Source organism: Salvelinus fontinalis, chromosome 26 (assembly GCF_029448725.1).
Source record: "Salvelinus fontinalis isolate EN_2023a chromosome 26, ASM2944872v1, whole genome shotgun sequence".
Lineage (NCBI taxonomy): Eukaryota > Metazoa > Chordata > Actinopteri > Salmoniformes > Salmonidae > Salvelinus > Salvelinus fontinalis.
Genome location: NC_074690.1, coordinates 6,891,719 through 6,911,011, shown reverse-complemented (window position 1 = coordinate 6,911,011; position 19,293 = coordinate 6,891,719). Strand labels below are relative to the sequence as shown.

The following is a 19,293-nucleotide window of genomic DNA, read 5'->3' as shown; positions in this document are numbered from 1 at the left end:
CAGGTTAGAAGGTCACTGACCCAAGTGTGTTAGTAGTCACCAGGTGAGACCTGTACCTACCCCAGTGTGTTAGTAGTCACCAGGTGAGACAGGTACCTACCCCAGTGTGTTAGTAGTCACCAGGTGAGACAGGCTCCTACCCCAGTGTGTTAGTAGTCACCAGGTGAGAAGGTCACTGACCCAAGTGTGTTAGTAGTCACCAGGTGAGACAGGTACCTACCCCAGTTTGTTAGTAGTCACCAGGTGAGACAGGTACCTATCCCAATGTGTTAGTAGTTATCAGGTGAGACATGTACCTACCCCAGTGTATTAGTAGTCCCCAGGTGTGACAGGTACCTACCTCAATGTGTTAGTAGTCACCAGGTGAGACAGGTACCTACCCCAGTGTGTTAGTAGTCACCAGGTGAGACAGGTACCTATCCCAGTGTGTTAGTAGTCACCAGGTGAGACAGGTACCTTCCCCAGTGTGTTAGTAGTCACCAGGTGAGACAGGTACCTACCCCAGTGTGTTAGTAGTCACCAGGTGAGACAGGCTCCTACCCCAGTGTGTTAGTAGTCACCAGGTGAGAAGGTCAGTGACCCAAGTGTGTTTGTAGTCAACAGGTAAGACAGGTACCGTCCCCAGTGTGTTTGTAGTCCCCAGGTGAGACAGGTACCTATCCCAGTGTGTTAGTAGTCACCATGTGAGAAAGGCTCCTACCCCAGTGTGTTAGTAGTCACCAGGTGAGACAGGTACCTACTCCAGTGTGTTAGTAGTCACCAGGTGAGACAGGTACCTACCCCAGTGTGTTAGTAGTCACCATGTGAGACAGGCTCCTACCCCAATGTGTTTGTAGTCACCAGGTGAGACAGGTACCTACTCCAGTGTGTTAGTAGTCACCAGGTGAGACAGGTACCTACCCCAGTGTGTTAGTACTCACCATGTGAGACATGTACCTACCCCAGTGTGTTAGTAGTCCCCAGGTGAGACAGTCAGTGTGTTTGTAGTCCCCAGGTGAGACAGTCACCTACCCCAGTGTATTAGTAGTCCCCAGGTGAGACAGGTACCTACCCCAGTGTGTTATTAGTCCCAAAGTGAGACAGGCTCCTACCCCAGTGTGTTAGTAGTCCTCAGGTGTGACAGGTACCTACCCCAGTGTGTTATTAGTCACCAGGTGAGACAGGCTCCTACCCCAGTGTGTTAGTAGTCACCAGGTGAGACAGGTACCTACCCCAGTGTGTTAGTAGTCACCAGGTGAGACAGGTACCTACCCCAGTGTGTTAGTAGTCACCAGGTGAGACAGGTACCTACCCCAGTGTGTTAGTAGTCACCAGGTGAGACAGGTACCTACCCCAGTGTGTTAGTAGTCACCATGTGAGACAGGTACCTACCCCAGTGTGATAGTAGTCACCAGGTGTGACAGGTACCAACCCCAGTGTGTTAGTAGCCACCATGTGAGACAGGCTCCTACCCCAGTGTGTTAGTAGTCACCAGGTGAGACAGGTACCTACCCCAGTGTGTTAGTAGTCCCCAGGTGAGACAGGTACCTACCCCAGTGTGTTAGTAGTCACCATGTGAGACAGGCTCCTACCCCAGTGTGTTAGTAGTCACCAGGTGAGACAGGTACCTACCCCAGTGTGTTAGTAGTCACAATGTGAGACAGGTACCTACCCCAGTGTGATAGTAGTCCCTAGGTGAGACAGTCAGTGTGTTAATAGTCACCAGGTGAGACAGGCTCCTACCCCAGTGTGTTAGTAGTCACCAGGTGAGACAGTCGACTACCCCAGTGTGTTAGTAGTCACCAGGTGAGACAGCCAGTGTGTTAGTAGTCACCAGGTGAGACAGGCTCCTACCCCAGTGTGTTAGTAGTCACCAGGTGAGACAGGTACCTACCCCAGTGTGTTAGTAGTCCCCGGGTGAGACAGTCACCTACCCCAGTGTGTTAGTAGTCACCATGTGAGACAGGCTCCTACCCCAGTGTGTTAGTGGTCACCAGGTGAGACAGGTACCTACCCCAGTGTGGTAGTAGTCCCCAGGTGAGACAGTCAGTGTGTTAGTAGTCACCAGGTGAGACAGTCACCTACCCCAGTGTGCTAGTAGTCACCAGGTGAGACAGCCAGTGTGTTAGTAGTCACCAGGTGAGACAGGTACCTACCCCAGTGTGTTAGTAGTCACCATGTGAGACAGGCTCCTTCCCAAGTGTGTTAGTAGTCACCAGGTGAGACAGGTACCTACCCCAATGTGTTAGTAGTCACCAGGTGAGACAGGTACCTACCCCAGTGTGTTAGTAGTCACCAGGTGAGACAGGTACCTACCCCAGTGTGTTAGTAGTCCCCAGGTGAGACAGTGACCTACCCCAGTGTGTTAGTAGTCACCAGGTGAGACAGGTACCTACCCCAGTGTGTTAGTACTCACCATGTGAGACATGTACCTACCCCAGTGTGTTAGTAGTCCCCAGGTGAGACAGTGACCTACCCCAGTGTGTTAGTAGTCACCAGGTGAGACAGGTACCTACCCCAGTGTGTTAGTAGTCACCAGGTGAGACAGGTATCTACCCCAGTGTGCTAGTAGTCACCAGGTGAGACAGGCTCCTACCCCAGTGTGTTAGTAGTCACCAAGTGAGACAGGTACCTACCCCAATGTGTTAGTAGTCACCAGGTGAGACAGGTACCTACCCCAGTGTGTTAGTAGTCACCAGGTGTGACAGGTACCAACCCCAGTGTGTTAGTAGTCACCAGGTGAGACAGGTACCTACCCCAGTGTGTTAGTAGTCACCAGGTGAGACAGGCTCCTACCCCAGTGTGTTAGTAGTCACCAGGTGAGACAGGTACCTACCCCAGTGTGTTAGTAGTCACCATGTGAGACAGGCTCCTACCCCAGTTTGTTAGTAGTCACCAGGTGAGACAGGTACCTACCCCATTGTGTTAGTAGTCACCAGGTGAGACAGGTACCTACCCCAGTGTGTTAGTAGTCCCCAGGTGAGACAGTGACCTACCCCAGTGTGTTAGTAGTCCCCAGGTGAGACAGGTACCTACCCCAGTGTGTTAGTAGTCCCCAGGTGAGACAAGCTCCTACCCCAGTGTGTTAGTAGTCTGCAGGTGAGACAGCCACCTACCCCAGTGTGTTAGTAGTCACCAGGTGAGACAGGCTTCTACCCCAGTGTGTTAGTAGTCACCATGTGAGACATGTACCTACCCCAGTGTGTTAGTAGTCTCCAGGTGAGACCTGTACCTACCTCAATCTGTTAGTAGTCCCCAGGTGAGACAGGCTCCTACCCCAGTGTGTTAGTAGTCACCAGGTGAGACATGTACCTACCCTAGTGTGTTAGTACTCACCATGTGAGACATGTACCTTCCCCAGTGTGTTAGTAGTCCCCAGGTGAGACAGTGACCTACCCCAGTGTGTTAGTAGTCCCCAGGTGAGACAGGCTCCTACCCCAGTGTGTTAGTAGTCCCCAGGTGAGACAGGTACCTACCCCAGTGTTTTAGTTGGCATCCAGGTAAGACAGGTATCTATCCCAGTGTGTTAGTAGTCACCAGGTGAGACAGGTACCTACCCCAGTGTGTTAGTCGTCCCCAGGTGAGACAGGTACCTACCCCAGTGTGTTAGTAGTCACCAGGTGAGACAGGTACCTACCCCAGTGTGTTAGTAGTCACCAGGTGAGACAGGTATCTACTCCAGTGTGTTAGTAGTCTGCAGGTGAGACAGTCACCTACCCCAGTGTGTTAGTAGTCTCCAGGTGAGACCTGTACCTACCTCAATGTGTTAGTAGTCCCCAGGTGAGACAGGCTCCTACCCCAGTGTGTTAGTAGTCACCAGGTGAGACAGTCACCTACCCCAGTGTGTTAGTAGTCCCCAGGTGAGACAGGTACCTACCCCAGTGTGTTAGTAGTCACCATGTGAGACAGGCTCCTACCCCAGTGTGTTAGTAGTCACCAGGTGAGACAGGTACCTACCCCAGTGTGTTAGTAGTCACAATGTGAGACAGGTACCTACCCCAGTGTGATAGTAGTCCCTAGGTGAGACAGTCAGTGTGTTAATAGTCACCAGGTGAGACAGGCTCCTACCCCAGTGTGTTAGTAGTCACCAGGTGAGACAGTCGACTACCCCAGTGTGTTAGTAGTCACCAGGTGAGACAGCCAGTGTGTTAGTAGTCACCAGGTGAGACAGGCTCCTACCCCAGTGTGTTAGTAGTCACCAGGTGAGACAGGTACCTACCCCAGTGTGTTAGTAGTCCCCGGGTGAGACAGTCACCTACCCCAGTGTGTTAGTAGTCACCATGTGAGACAGGCTCCTACCCCAGTGTGTTAGTGGTCACCAGGTGAGACAGGTACCTACCCCAGTGTGGTAGTAGTCCCCAGGTGAGACAGTCAGTGTGTTAGTAGTCACCAGGTGAGACAGTCACCTACCCCAGTGTGCTAGTAGTCACCAGGTGAGACAGCCAGTGTGTTAGTAGTCACCAGGTGAGACAGGTACCTACCCCAGTGTGTTAGTAGTCACCATGTGAGACAGGCTCCTTCCCAAGTGTGTTAGTAGTCACCAGGTGAGACAGGTACCTACCCCAATGTGTTAGTAGTCACCAGGTGAGACAGGTACCTACCCCAGTGTGTTAGTAGTCACCAGGTGAGACAGGTACCTACCCCAGTGTGTTAGTAGTCCCCAGGTGAGACAGTGACCTACCCCAGTGTGTTAGTAGTCACCAGGTGAGACAGGTACCTACCCCAGTGTGTTAGTACTCACCATGTGAGACATGTACCTACCCCAGTGTGTTAGTAGTCCCCAGGTGAGACAGTGACCTACCCCAGTGTGTTAGTAGTCACCAGGTGAGACAGGTACCTACCCCAGTGTGTTAGTAGTCACCAGGTGAGACAGGTATCTACCCCAGTGTGCTAGTAGTCACCAGGTGAGACAGGCTCCTACCCCAGTGTGTTAGTAGTCACCAAGTGAGACAGGTACCTACCCCAATGTGTTAGTAGTCACCAGGTGAGACAGGTACCTACCCCAGTGTGTTAGTAGTCACCAGGTGTGACAGGTACCAACCCCAGTGTGTTAGTAGTCACCAGGTGAGACAGGTACCTACCCCAGTGTGTTAGTAGTCACCAGGTGAGACAGGCTCCTACCCCAGTGTGTTAGTAGTCACCAGGTGAGACAGGTACCTACCCCAGTGTGTTAGTAGTCACCATGTGAGACAGGCTCCTACCCCAGTTTGTTAGTAGTCACCAGGTGAGACAGGTACCTACCCCATTGTGTTAGTAGTCACCAGGTGAGACAGGTACCTACCCCAGTGTGTTAGTAGTCCCCAGGTGAGACAGTGACCTACCCCAGTGTGTTAGTAGTCCCCAGGTGAGACAGGTACCTACCCCAGTGTGTTAGTAGTCCCCAGGTGAGACAAGCTCCTACCCCAGTGTGTTAGTAGTCTGCAGGTGAGACAGCCACCTACCCCAGTGTGTTAGTAGTCACCAGGTGAGACAGGCTTCTACCCCAGTGTGTTAGTAGTCACCATGTGAGACATGTACCTACCCCAGTGTGTTAGTAGTCTCCAGGTGAGACCTGTACCTACCTCAATCTGTTAGTAGTCCCCAGGTGAGACAGGCTCCTACCCCAGTGTGTTAGTAGTCACCAGGTGAGACATGTACCTACCCTAGTGTGTTAGTACTCACCATGTGAGACATGTACCTTCCCCAGTGTGTTAGTAGTCCCCAGGTGAGACAGTGACCTACCCCAGTGTGTTAGTAGTCCCCAGGTGAGACAGGCTCCTACCCCAGTGTGTTAGTAGTCCCCAGGTGAGACAGGTACCTACCCCAGTGTTTTAGTTGGCATCCAGGTAAGACAGGTATCTATCCCAGTGTGTTAGTAGTCACCAGGTGAGACAGGTACCTACCCCAGTGTGTTAGTCGTCCCCAGGTGAGACAGGTACCTACCCCAGTGTGTTAGTAGTCACCAGGTGAGACAGGTACCTACCCCAGTGTGTTAGTAGTCACCAGGTGAGACAGGTATCTACTCCAGTGTGTTAGTAGTCTGCAGGTGAGACAGTCACCTACCCCAGTGTGTTAGTAGTCTCCAGGTGAGACCTGTACCTACCTCAATGTGTTAGTAGTCCCCAGGTGAGACAGGCTCCTACCCCAGTGTGTTAGTAGTCACCAGGTGAGACAGTCACCTACCCCAGTGTGTTAGTAGTCCCCAGGTGAGACAGGTACCTACCTCAATGTGTTAGTAGTCCCCAGGTGAGACAGGCTCCTACCCCAGTGTGTGAAAGCAGCAGGGAGGGAAGGATCCTATTGGTTGGTCCTTATGCAGCGCCGTAATACCATTGGCTAGTTTCTCCCAGAGAAGAGATCCTATTGGTGGATCTCTGTGCAGTGCTGTAATTCTTTTGGTTGGTTCCCTCCACAGCTGTCCCGCCCACGGCCCCACCCCAGTACCCCGGGGAGTGTACCCAGATGGAGGAGGAGGGGATCAGTGGTATGAACATCCCCTGGTACTGGTCGCCTTTCAGAGGGCACTGCTACAGCTTTGTCAATAACGACATAGAGTGGACCGATGCCTCCACCAGCTGTACAAGTAAAGGTAGGAGGAGCCTCAAAGCCAAGGGTGTGTCTAAAAATGCCGCCCTTTTGAATACCCGGGATGCATTAGGAACACAGACTGATACACCTACCTAATGCATTAGGACACAGACTGATATACCTACCTAATGCATTAGGACACAGACTGATACACCTACCTAATGCATTAGGACACAGACTGATACACCTACCTAATGCATTAGGACACAGACTGATATACCTACCTAATGCATTAGGACACAGACTGATATACCTACCTAATGCATTAGGACACAGACTGATATACCTACCTAATGCATTAGGACACAGACTGATATAACTAACTAATGGTTTTACATCCTGGCGTGGAGTGAGCGAGTGCACACTTCAGGGAGAAAAGGAGAGAACTGGAATTGGGATCCAGTATTTCATGAACTGTGCACTTCTTTGGACAGAACAAACCGTGAAGAAAGTGGAGAAGCATTAATTCAAATATTGTGTGTGTGAAGGGGCGTCCCTGGTGAGCATCGAGGATCCTGAAGAACTCCGCTTCATAAAGACCAACCTGGTGTTTCAGAAAGACAGCTACTCTTCCTTCTGGATAGGCCTGTACAAAACACACCTAGGTAACTACCAATCCTTCTAGATAGGCCTGTACAAAACACACCTAGGTAACTACCAATCCTTCTAGATAGGCCTGTACAAAACACACCTAGGTAACTACTCTTCCTTCTGGATAGGCCTGTACAAAACACACCTAGGTAACTACTCTTCCTTCTGGATAGGCCTGTACAAAACACACCTAGGTAACTACCAATCCTTCTAGATAGGCCTGTACAAAACACACCTAGGTAACTACTCTTCCTTCTGGATAGGCCTGTACAAAACACACCTAGGTAACTACTCTTCCTTCTGGATAGGCCTGTACAAAACACACCTAGGTAACTACCAATCCTTGTGGATAGGCCTGTACAAAACACACCTAGGTAAGTACCAATCCTTCTGGATAGGCCTGTACAAAACACACCTAGGTAACTACCAATCCTTCTGGATAGGCCTGTACAAAACACACCTAGGTAACTACCAAACCTTCTGGATAGGCCTGTACAAAACACACCTAGGTAACTACCAATCCTTCTGGATAGGCCTGTACAAAACACATCTAGGTAACTACCAATCCTTCTGGATAGGCCTGTACAAAACACACCTAGGTAACTACCAATCCTTCTAGATAGGCATGTACAAAACACACCTAGGTAACTACCAATCCTTCTGGATAGGCCTGTACAAAACACACCTAGTTAACTACCAATCCTTCTGGATAGGCCTGTACAAAACACACCTAGGTAACTACCAATCCTTCTGGATAGGCCTGTACAAAACACACCTAGGTAACTACCAATCCTTCTAGATAGGCCTGTACAAAACACAACTAGGTAACTACCAATCCTTCTGGATAGGCCTGTACAAAACACAACTAGGTAACTACCAATCCTTCTGGATAGGCCTGTACAAAACACACCTAGGTAACTACCAATCCTTCTAGATAGGCCTGTACAAAACACAACTAGGTAACTACCAATCCTTCTGGATAGGCCTGTACAAAACACACCTAGGTAACTACCAATCCTTCTGGATAGGCCTGTACAAAACACACCTAGGTAACTACCAATCCTTCTGGATAGGCCTGTACAAAACACACCTAGGTAACTACCAATCCTTCTGGATAGGCCTGTACAAAACACACCTAGGTAACTACTCTTCCTTCTAGATAGGCCTGTACAAAACACACCTAGGTAACTACTCTTCCTTCTGGATAAGCCTGTACAAAACACACCTAGGTAACTACCAATCCTTCTGGATAGGCCTGTACAAAACACACCTAGGTAACTACCAATCCTTCTAGATAGGCCTGTTCAAAACACACCTAGGTAACTACCAATCCTTCTAGATAGGCCTGTACAAAACACACCTAGGTAACTACCAATCCTTCTAGATAGGCCTGTACAAAACACACCTAGGTAACTACCAATCCTTCTAGATAGGCCTGTACAAAACACAACTAGGTAACTACCAATCCTTCTAGATAGGCCTGTACAAAACACACCTAGGTAACTACCAATCCTTCTAGATAGGCCTGTACAAAACACACCTAGGTAACTACTCTTCCTTCTGGATAGGCCTGTACAAAACACACCTAGGTAACTACTCTTCCTTCTGGATAGGCCTGTACAAAACACACCTAGGTAACTACCAATCCTTCTGGATAGGCCTGTACAAAACACACCTAGGTAACTACTCTTCCTTCTGGATAGGCCTGTACAAAACACACCTAGGTAACTACTCTTCCTTCTGGATAGGCCTGTACAAAACACACCTAGGTAACTACTCTTCCTTCTGGATAGGCCTGTACAAAACACACCTAGGTAACTACCAATCCTTCTAGGTAGGCCTGTACAAAACACACCTAGGTAACTACTCTTCCTTCTATATAGGCCTGTACAAAACACACCTAGGTAACTACTCTTCCTTCTGGATAGGCCTGTACAAAACACACCTAGGTAACTACCAATCCTTCTGGATAGGCCTGTACAAAACACACCTAGGTAACTACCAATCCTTCTAGATAGGCCTGTTCAAAACACACCTAGGTAACTACCAATCCTTCTAGATAGGCCTGTACAAAACACACCTAGGTAACTACTCTTCCTTCTAGATAGGCCTGTACAAAACACACCTAGGTAACTACCAATCCTTCTAGATAGGCCTGTACAAAACACACCTAGGTAACTACTCTTCCTTCTGGATAGGCCTGTACAAAACACACCTAGGTAACTACTCTTCCTTCTGGATAGGCCTGTACAAAACACACCTAGGTAACTACCAATCCTTCTGGATAGGCCTGTACAAAACACACCTAGGTAACTACCAATCCTTCTGGATAGGCCTGTACAAAACACACCTAGGTAACTACTCTTCCTTCTAGATAGGCCTGTACAAAACACACCTAGGTAACTACTCTTCCTTCTGGATAAGCCTGTACAAAACACACCTAGGTAACTACCAATCCTTCTGGATAGGCCTGTACAAAACACACCTAGGTAACTACCAATCCTTCTAGATAGGCCTGTTCAAAACACACCTAGGTAACTACCAATCCTTCTAGATAGGCCTGTACAAAACACACCTAGGTAACTACCAATCCTTCTAGATAGGCCTGTACAAAACACACCTAGGTAACTACCAATCCTTCTAGATAGGCCTGTACAAAACACAACTAGGTAACTACCAATCCTTCTAGATAGGCCTGTACAAAACACACCTAGGTAACTACCAATCCTTCTAGATAGGCCTGTACAAAACACACCTAGGTAACTACTCTTCCTTCTGGATAGGCCTGTACAAAACACACCTAGGTAACTACTCTTCCTTCTGGATAGGCCTGTACAAAACACACCTAGGTAACTACCAATCCTTCTGGATAGGCCTGTACAAAACACACCTAGGTAACTACTCTTCCTTCTGGATAGGCCTGTACAAAACACACCTAGGTAACTACTCTTCCTTCTGGATAGGCCTGTACAAAACACACCTAGGTAACTACTCTTCCTTCTGGATAGGCCTGTACAAAACACACCTAGGTAACTACCAATCCTTCTAGGTAGGCCTGTACAAAACACACCTAGGTAACTACTCTTCCTTCTATATAGGCCTGTACAAAACACACCTAGGTAACTACTCTTCCTTCTGGATAGGCCTGTACAAAACACACCTAGGTAACTACCAATCCTTCTGGATAGGCCTGTACAAAACACACCTAGGTAACTACCAATCCTTCTAGATAGGCCTGTTCAAAACACACCTAGGTAACTACCAATCCTTCTAGATAGGCCTGTACAAAACACACCTAGGTAACTACTCTTCCTTCTAGATAGGCCTGTACAAAACACACCTAGGTAACTACCAATCCTTCTAGATAGGCCTGTACAAAACACACCTAGGTAACTACTCTTCCTTCTGGATAGGCCTGTACAAAACACACCTAGGTAACTACTCTTCCTTCTGGATAGGCCTGTACAAAACACACCTAGGTAACTACCAATCCTTCTAGATAGGCCTGTACAAAACACACCTAGGTAACTACTCTTCCTTCTGGATAGGCCTGTACAAAACACACCTAGGTAACTACTCTTCCTTCTGGATAGGCCTGTACAAAACACACCTAGGTAACTACCAATCCTTGTGGATAGGCCTGTACAAAACACACCTAGGTAAGTACCAATCCTTCTGGATAGGCCTGTACAAAACACACCTAGGTAACTACCAATCCTTCTGGATAGGCCTGTACAAAACACACCTAGGTAACTACCAAACCTTCTGGATAGGCCTGTACAAAACACACCTAGGTAACTACCAATCCTTCTGGATAGGCCTGTACAAAACACATCTAGGTAACTACCAATCCTTCTGGATAGGCCTGTACAAAACACACCTAGGTAACTACCAATCCTTCTAGATAGGCATGTACAAAACACACCTAGGTAACTACCAATCCTTCTGGATAGGCCTGTACAAAACACACCTAGTTAACTACCAATCCTTCTGGATAGGCCTGTACAAAACACACCTAGGTAACTACCAATCCTTCTGGATAGGCCTGTACAAAACACACCTAGGTAACTACCAATCCTTCTAGATAGGCCTGTACAAAACACAACTAGGTAACTACCAATCCTTCTGGATAGGCCTGTACAAAACACAACTAGGTAACTACCAATCCTTCTGGATAGGCCTGTACAAAACACACCTAGGTAACTACCAATCCTTCTAGATAGGCCTGTACAAAACACAACTAGGTAACTACCAATCCTTCTGGATAGGCCTGTACAAAACACACCTAGGTAACTACCAATCCTTCTGGATAGGCCTGTACAAAACACACCTAGGTAACTACCAATCCTTCTGGATAGGCCTGTACAAAACACACCTAGGTAACTACCAATCCTTCTGGATAGGCCTGTACAAAACACACCTAGGTAACTACTCTTCCTTCTAGATAGGCCTGTACAAAACACACCTAGGTAACTACTCTTCCTTCTGGATAAGCCTGTACAAAACACACCTAGGTAACTACCAATCCTTCTGGATAGGCCTGTACAAAACACACCTAGGTAACTACCAATCCTTCTAGATAGGCCTGTTCAAAACACACCTAGGTAACTACCAATCCTTCTAGATAGGCCTGTACAAAACACACCTAGGTAACTACCAATCCTTCTAGATAGGCCTGTACAAAACACACCTAGGTAACTACCAATCCTTCTAGATAGGCCTGTACAAAACACAACTAGGTAACTACCAATCCTTCTAGATAGGCCTGTACAAAACACACCTAGGTAACTACCAATCCTTCTAGATAGGCCTGTACAAAACACACCTAGGTAACTACTCTTCCTTCTGGATAGGCCTGTACAAAACACACCTAGGTAACTACTCTTCCTTCTGGATAGGCCTGTACAAAACACACCTAGGTAACTACCAATCCTTCTGGATAGGCCTGTACAAAACACACCTAGGTAACTACTCTTCCTTCTGGATAGGCCTGTACAAAACACACCTAGGTAACTACTCTTCCTTCTGGATAGGCCTGTACAAAACACACCTAGGTAACTACCAATCCTTCTAGGTAGGCCTGTACAAAACACACCTAGGTAACTACTCTTCCTTCTATATAGGCCTGTACAAAACACACCTAGGTAACTACTCTTCCTTCTGGATAGGCCTGTACAAAACACACCTAGGTAACTACCAATCCTTCTGGATAGGCCTGTACAAAACACACCTAGGTAACTACCAATCCTTCTAGATAGGCCTGTTCAAAACACACCTAGGTAACTACCAATCCTTCTAGATAGGCCTGTACAAAACACACCTAGGTAACTACTCTTCCTTCTAGATAGGCCTGTACAAAACACACCTAGGTAACTACCAATCCTTCTAGATAGGCCTGTACAAAACACACCTAGGTAACTACCAATCCTTCTGGATAGGCCTGTACAAAACACACCTAGGTAACTACCAATCCTTCTAGATAGGCCTGTACAAAACACACCTAGGTAACTACTCTTCCTTCTAGATAGGCCTGTACAAAACACACCTAGGTAACTACTCTTCCTTCTGGATAGGCCTGTACAAAACACACCTAGGTAACTACTCTTCCTTCTGGATAGGCCTGTACAAAACACACAGGGTTCCAAAATGGTTCTTCGGCTGTCACCATGGGAGAACCTTGGTAACAGCCGAATAGCACTTTTAGGTTCTAGATATAACCTTTCTCTGTAAGAGTGTAGGTAACTACATGACTAACAACAGACCCTGTTGCAGGTCAGTGGAAGTGGCTGGACCAAACAGTGCTGGACTACAATAACTGGGCAGAGGGACAGCCTCAGGACTCTTACAATATCTATGGATATATGGGATCCTCCGATGGGACCTGGGGCACTGCCCACAGATTTGCTGATAAACCATACATCTGCAAGAAGCCCAAAGGTGAGACAGACCATACATCTGTAGGAAAGACGAGGGTGAGACAGACCATACATCTGTAGGAAAGACGAGGGTGAGACAGACCGTACATCTGTAGGAAAGAAGAGGATGAGACAGACCGTACATCTGTAGGAAAGACGAGGGTGAGACAGACCGTACATCTGTAGGAAAGACGAGGGTGAGACAGACCGTACATCTGTAGGAAAGACGAGGGTGAGACAGACCGTACATCTGTAGGAAAGACGAGGGTGAGACAGACCATACATCTGTAGGAAAGATGAGGGTGAGACAGACCATACATCTGTATGGCTCTATTACAATATCCACACAACTTTCTTTCTCACTCCATAGTGTAGTACACATATGAATGTCAATAGAACTATAGGGAATGAATGGCCTTGATGAAGAATTATTTGAGCAATTAGGATAATAGGCTTGGTTTCATGCATGTTAACATCAGAAGCCTCCTCCCTAAGTTTGTTTTACTCACTGCTTTAGCACACTCCGCCAACCCTGATGTCCTTGCGTGTCTGAATCCAGGCTTAGGAAGGCCACCAAAATTTCTGAGATTTCCATACCCAACTACAACATTTTCCATCAAGATAGAACTGCTAAAGGGGGAGGAGTCACAATCTACTCCAGAGATAGCCTAAAAAGTTTCCAGGTCTATGCCCAAACAGTTCAAGCTTCTATTTTTTTTTTAAATTAATCTCTCCGGAAATAAGTCTCTCACTTTTGCCGCCTGTTATAGAACGCCCTCAGCTCCCAGCTGTGCCCTGGACACCATATGTGAATTGATTGCCCCACATCTATCTTCAGAGTTCGTTCTGTTGACCCAAACTGGGATATGCTTAACACCCTGGTAGTTCTACAATCTAAGCTAGAAGCCCTCAATCTCACACAAATCATCAAGGAACCCACCAGGCACAACCCTAAATCCGTAAACATGGGCACCCTCATAGATATTACCCTGACCAACTTGCCCTACAAATACACCTCTGCTCTCTTCAAGTCAGGAAAGCAAAGACTAGCTTTTCAAACAGAAATTTGCATCCTGTAGCTCTAACTCCAAAAAGGTTTGGGACATTGCAAAGTCCATGGAGAATAAGAGCACATCCTCCCAGCTACTCACTCCACTGAGGCTAGGAAACACTGTCACCACCGATAAATCCACGAGAATCGAGAATTTCAATAAGCATTTCTCTACGACTGGCCATGCTTTCCTCCTGGCTACCCCAACCCCGGCCAACAGCTCCGCACCCCCCGCAGCTACTTGCCCAAGCCTCCCCAGCTTCTCCTTCACCCAAATCCAGATTGCAGATGTTCTGAGAACTACAAAACCTGGACCCGTACAAATCAGCTGGGCTAGACAATCTGGACCCAATCTTTCTAAAATTATCCGTCGCCATTGTTGCAACCCTTATTACCTGTCTGTTCAAACTTTCTTTCGTATCGTCCGAGATCCCTAAAGATTGGAAAGCTGCCGCGGTCATCCCCCTCTTCAAAGGTGTTGACACTCTAGACCCAAACTGTTATAGACCTATATCCATCCTGCCCTGCCTTTCTAAAGTCTTCGAAAGCCAAGTGAACAAACATATAACCGACCATTTCGAATCCCACCGTACCTTCTCCGCTGTGCAATCTGGTTTCTGAGCTGGTCATGGGTGCACCTCAGCCACGCTCAAGGTCCTAAACGATATCATAACCGCCATCGATAAAAGACAGTACTGTGCAGCCATCTTCATCGACCTGGCCAAGGCTTTCGACTCTGTCAATCACTGTATTCTTATTGGCAGACTCAACAGCCTTGGTTTCTCAAATGACTGCCTCGCCTGGTTCACCAACTACTTCTCAGACAGCGTTCAGTGTGTCAAATCAGAGGGCCTGTTGTCCGGACCTCTGGCAGTCTCTATTGGGGTACAACACGGTTCAAGTCTCGGCCCGACTCTTTTCTCTGTATACATCAATGATGTCGCTTTTGCTGCTCGTGATCACCTCTACGCAGACGACACCGTTCTGTATACTTCTGGCACTTCTTTGGACACTGTGTTAACTAACCTCCAGACGAGCTTCAACGCCATACAACACTCCTTCCGTGGCCTCCAACTGCTCTTAAATGCTAGTAAAACTAAATGCATGCTCTTTAACCGATCGCTGCACGCACCTGCCCGCCCGACTAGCATCACTACTCTGGACGGCTCTGACTTAGAATATGTGGCCAGCTATAAATACCTAGGTGTCTGGTTAGACTGTAAACTCTCCTTCCAGACTCACATTAAGCATCTCCAATCCAAAATTAAATCTAGAATCGGCTTCCTATTTCTCAACAAAGCCTCCTTCACTTACGGCACCAAACATACCCTCGTACAACTGTCTATCCTACCGATCCTCGACTTCGGCGATGTCATTTACAAAATAGCTACTCAGCAAATTAGATGCAGTCTATCACGGTGCCATCCGTGTTGCCAAAGCGCCTTATACCACCCACCACTGCAACCTGTATGCTCTAGTCGGCTGGCCCTCGCTACAAATTCGTTGCCAGACACACTGGCTCCAGGTCATCTATAAGTCGATGCTTGGTAAAGTTCTGCCTTATCTCAGCTCACTGGTCACGATAACAACACCCACCCGTAGCACGTGCTCCAGCAGGTATATCTCACTGATCATCCCCAAAGCCAACATGTCCTTTGGTCGCCTTTCCTTCCAGTTCTCTGCAGCCAGTGACTGGAACAAATTGCAAAAATCACTGAAAATGGAGACTCATATCTCCCTCGCTAACTTTAAACATCAGCTATCTGAGCAGCTTACCGATCGCTGCAGCTGTACATAGCCCATCTGTAAATAGCCCACCCAATCTACCTACCTCATCTCCATATTGTTTTTATTTACTTTTCTGCTCTTTTGCACCCCAGTATTTCAACCTGCACATCATCATCTGCTCATCTATCACTTGCTAAATTGTAACTACTTCACTACTATGGCCTATTTATTGCCTTACCACCTCATGCCATTTGCACACACTGTATGTGGACTTTCGTTTTTGTTCTACTGTGTTATTGACTGTACGCTTGTTTATTCCATGTATAACTCTGTGTTGTTGTTCGTGTCGCACTGCTTTGCTTTATCTTGGCCAGGTCGCAGTTGTAAATGAGAACTTGTTCTCAACTAGTTTACCTGGTTAAATAAAGGTGAAAAAAAAAAAAAAAAAAAAAATAGACAGCGTTGGACCTCTTAATAATATCTTGTTAATAATCCTCTCTGTTCCACCTCCAGTTCTACCAGAAACACCACCAACAACTGGTGAGTCATGAATGAATGAGCCGATCAATCAATCAATCAACCCATCCATCCATCCGTCAACCCATCATCCATCCTTCAATCAATCAATCAATCAATGAATGATCAGTCCATTGACCACTCTGTCGATTAACCACTCTGTCCATTAACCTCTCAGTCCATTAACCACTCTGTCATATCAGTCAACCCATAGCCATACTGTAATATTTATTCCTGTGATCCTGCAGTGCCTCAGAAGGCAGATCAGAGGCGTGTGTATTCAGGACTGGCAGTGGTGGTGGTATTGGCTGCCATGTGTCTGATGGGCCTCACAGCCTTAATGCTCTACAAGAAGACCGGCCGTCCCCTGCCCTCCTTCACCAAACCCCTGGTCTTCAGCGCAGACCAGAGTGCCTTCAACAACCCCCTCTACACGGAGCCCGCCACCGAGGTCGACCCCAGCATGGTGGACACTAGCCAACTGGTCAACCATATGGAGGCTCAGCCAATGATCACTTTGTGATTGGAGAGAGTCAAGGGAGGAGTCAAGGGAGGAGTCAAGGGAGGAGTCAAGGGAGGAGTCAAGGGAGGAGTCAAGGGAGGAGTCAAGGGGAGAGTCAAGGGGAGAGTCAAGGGGAGAGTCAAGGGGAGAGTCAAGGGGAGGAGTCAAGGGGAGGAGTCAAGGGGAGGAGTCAAGGGGAGGAGTCAAGGGGAGGAGTCAAGGGGAGGAGTCAAGGGAGGAGTCAAGGGAGGAGTCAAGGGAGGAGTCAAGGGAGGAGTCAAGGGAGGAGTAAGGTTAAAGATCCAACCCAGGTTTGGACAAGTCATATTTACGTGCACAAGCTTTGGAAAATAATAAACGAATTCGTTGTACCAGCGCTGTTGCTAACTAGCTTCACTGATGTTTCAAATTTTTCCCCATTTATGCAAAGACTTCTGGGAAATTAGAATCCTCTTGTCTCGACCTTCACATTCTGCACCTAGGAATCAGGGGATGTGCGGTGAGATAGGCCGGTTAGGCACTTTCTATTGGACCTGCTGCAGTAACTCTCTCGCATTGGGGACAGTGTGTGTCAGGTCATGCTGGAACAAGAAGCTGAGAAGCTGTCTAGGTGATTTGTCTCCGTTTTTGTGAACTTTACAATCCCACAAGATCAGCCTTAAAAGGTTGATTCAGGATTTTGGCAATGATTGATACCATTTTTATGTCTCTATGTCCAGTATGAAGGAAGTTAGAGGTAGTTTTGCGAGCCAATGCTAACTAGAATTAGCGCAATGACAGTCAGTCTATGGGTATCTGCTATCTAGAAGGATTGGTCATTGCGTTAATGCATGCTAGTAGATACCTATAGACTTCCAGTATTTTAGTTTATTTTATTAATTCGTCCATTTAAAAAAAACAAGCACACATAAAACTTGTAAAAGCCATACATGCATGAATAAAATCATAGAGGATAACACACAATAAAGTCTGGGACTTATTTCCATTGTGGTCCTCTTGAGACAAGATGGATAGGCAAGATGGAACACATTATGGCAGTGAAATAATAAAACCAAAACAGAGAAGAAGAACATCTATCTCATCATTCCAGTTACATCATAGAGGTTATTCATATGGGCACAGAAGACATCAAATATAATTTTTACTTTATTTTTAAAGTCATTGCGCTAATGCATGCTAGCAGATATCCATTGACATCCAGTCATTGCGCTAGCGCTAGTTAGCAACTTCCTTCAAACTGCACGCAAAGACATTAAAATTGTATCCACGGGACTCTGGGTCAGTAGATAAAGGGCCCCATCTGGGTCAGTAGATAAAGGGCCTCATCTGACTCTGGGTCAGTAGATAAAGGGCCTCGTCTGACTCTGGGTCAGTAGATAAAGGGCCTCGTCTGACTCTGGGTCAGTAGATAAAGGGCCCCATCTGACTCTGGGTCAGTAGATAAAGGGCCTCGTCTGACTCTGGGTCAGTAGATAAAGGGCCTCGTCTGACTCTGGGTCAGTAGATAAAGGGCCTCATCTGACTCTGGGTCAGTAGATAAAGGGCCTCATCTGACTCTGGGTCAGTAGATAAAGGGCCTCATCTGACTCTGGGTCAGTAGATAAAGGGCCTCATCTGGGTCAGTAGATAAAGGACCTCATCTGACTCTGGGTCAGTAGATAAAGGGCCTCATCTGACTCTGGGTCAGTAGATAAAGGGCCTCATTTGACTCTTGGTCATTAGATAAAGGGCCTCATCTGACTCTGGGTCAGTAGATAAAGGGCCTCATTGCCAAAATACCTAGTATCCCTTTAAGTGTGATGAAATCTTGGTATATTTTGACAGGCTCTTGTTTACTGAGCCTGTCAAAATACATTTAAAAATAATAAAAAATTGCAGTCCACTAAGCCAAGGAAGGTGGTCAAACCTGGCTGTCTTTTGAACATTGAAATTGAAATTAATTAATTAATTGAATATAATTACTACGAGTTGAACGTTCTGCCAGGCCCAGTTCAATGCACTTCTATGAATGATTACTGTGAGTATTAATGGACTTTAGGTCACGAAACTGTGTGTATCCTGTTTAGTGAATGATTACTGTGAGTATTAATGGACTTTAGATCACGAAACTGTGTGTATCCTGTTTAGTGAATGATTACTGTGAGTATTAATGGACTTTAGGTCATTAAACTGTGTGTGTTTGCTAGTTTAGAAACCATGACCTAATCAGATAAGAGGCCTAGGATCAGAGAGCAGGGTCAGGTCCAGGACAGAAGATGGACAGGTTGTGATTCTGACATCCAGCTAAACAAAGAGAAATGGATCAGAGAGCAGGGTCAGGCCCAGGACAGAAGATGGACGGGTTGTGATTCTGACATCTAGCTAAACAGAGAGGACCATGGACCTTCCACAGGGGAAAAGAGGGAAACTCACTGGGGTCATAAAATGTATAGCTGGGGAGGTGA

General features: G+C 47.0%; 1 protein-coding gene across 2 annotated transcripts in view; it reads left to right on the top strand.

The window, feature by feature from the left end:
* Positions 1-16,980, top strand: part of LOC129823590 (macrophage mannose receptor 1-like) — a 115,646-nt gene extending 98,666 nt beyond the window's left edge. For both annotated transcript variants that reach the window (XM_055882441.1, XM_055882440.1), the window contains 5 exons: positions 6,374-6,547; positions 7,035-7,151; positions 12,910-13,074; positions 16,345-16,371; positions 16,596-16,980. In XM_055882441.1, the coding sequence (XP_055738416.1) occupies positions 6,374-6,547; positions 7,035-7,151; positions 12,910-13,074; positions 16,345-16,371; positions 16,596-16,870 (758 nt within the window). In that variant the 3' untranslated portion in view covers positions 16,871-16,980. The remainder of the gene's footprint in view (positions 1-6,373; positions 6,548-7,034; positions 7,152-12,909; positions 13,075-16,344; positions 16,372-16,595) is intronic.
* Positions 16,981-19,293: the final 2,313 nt, after the last annotated feature.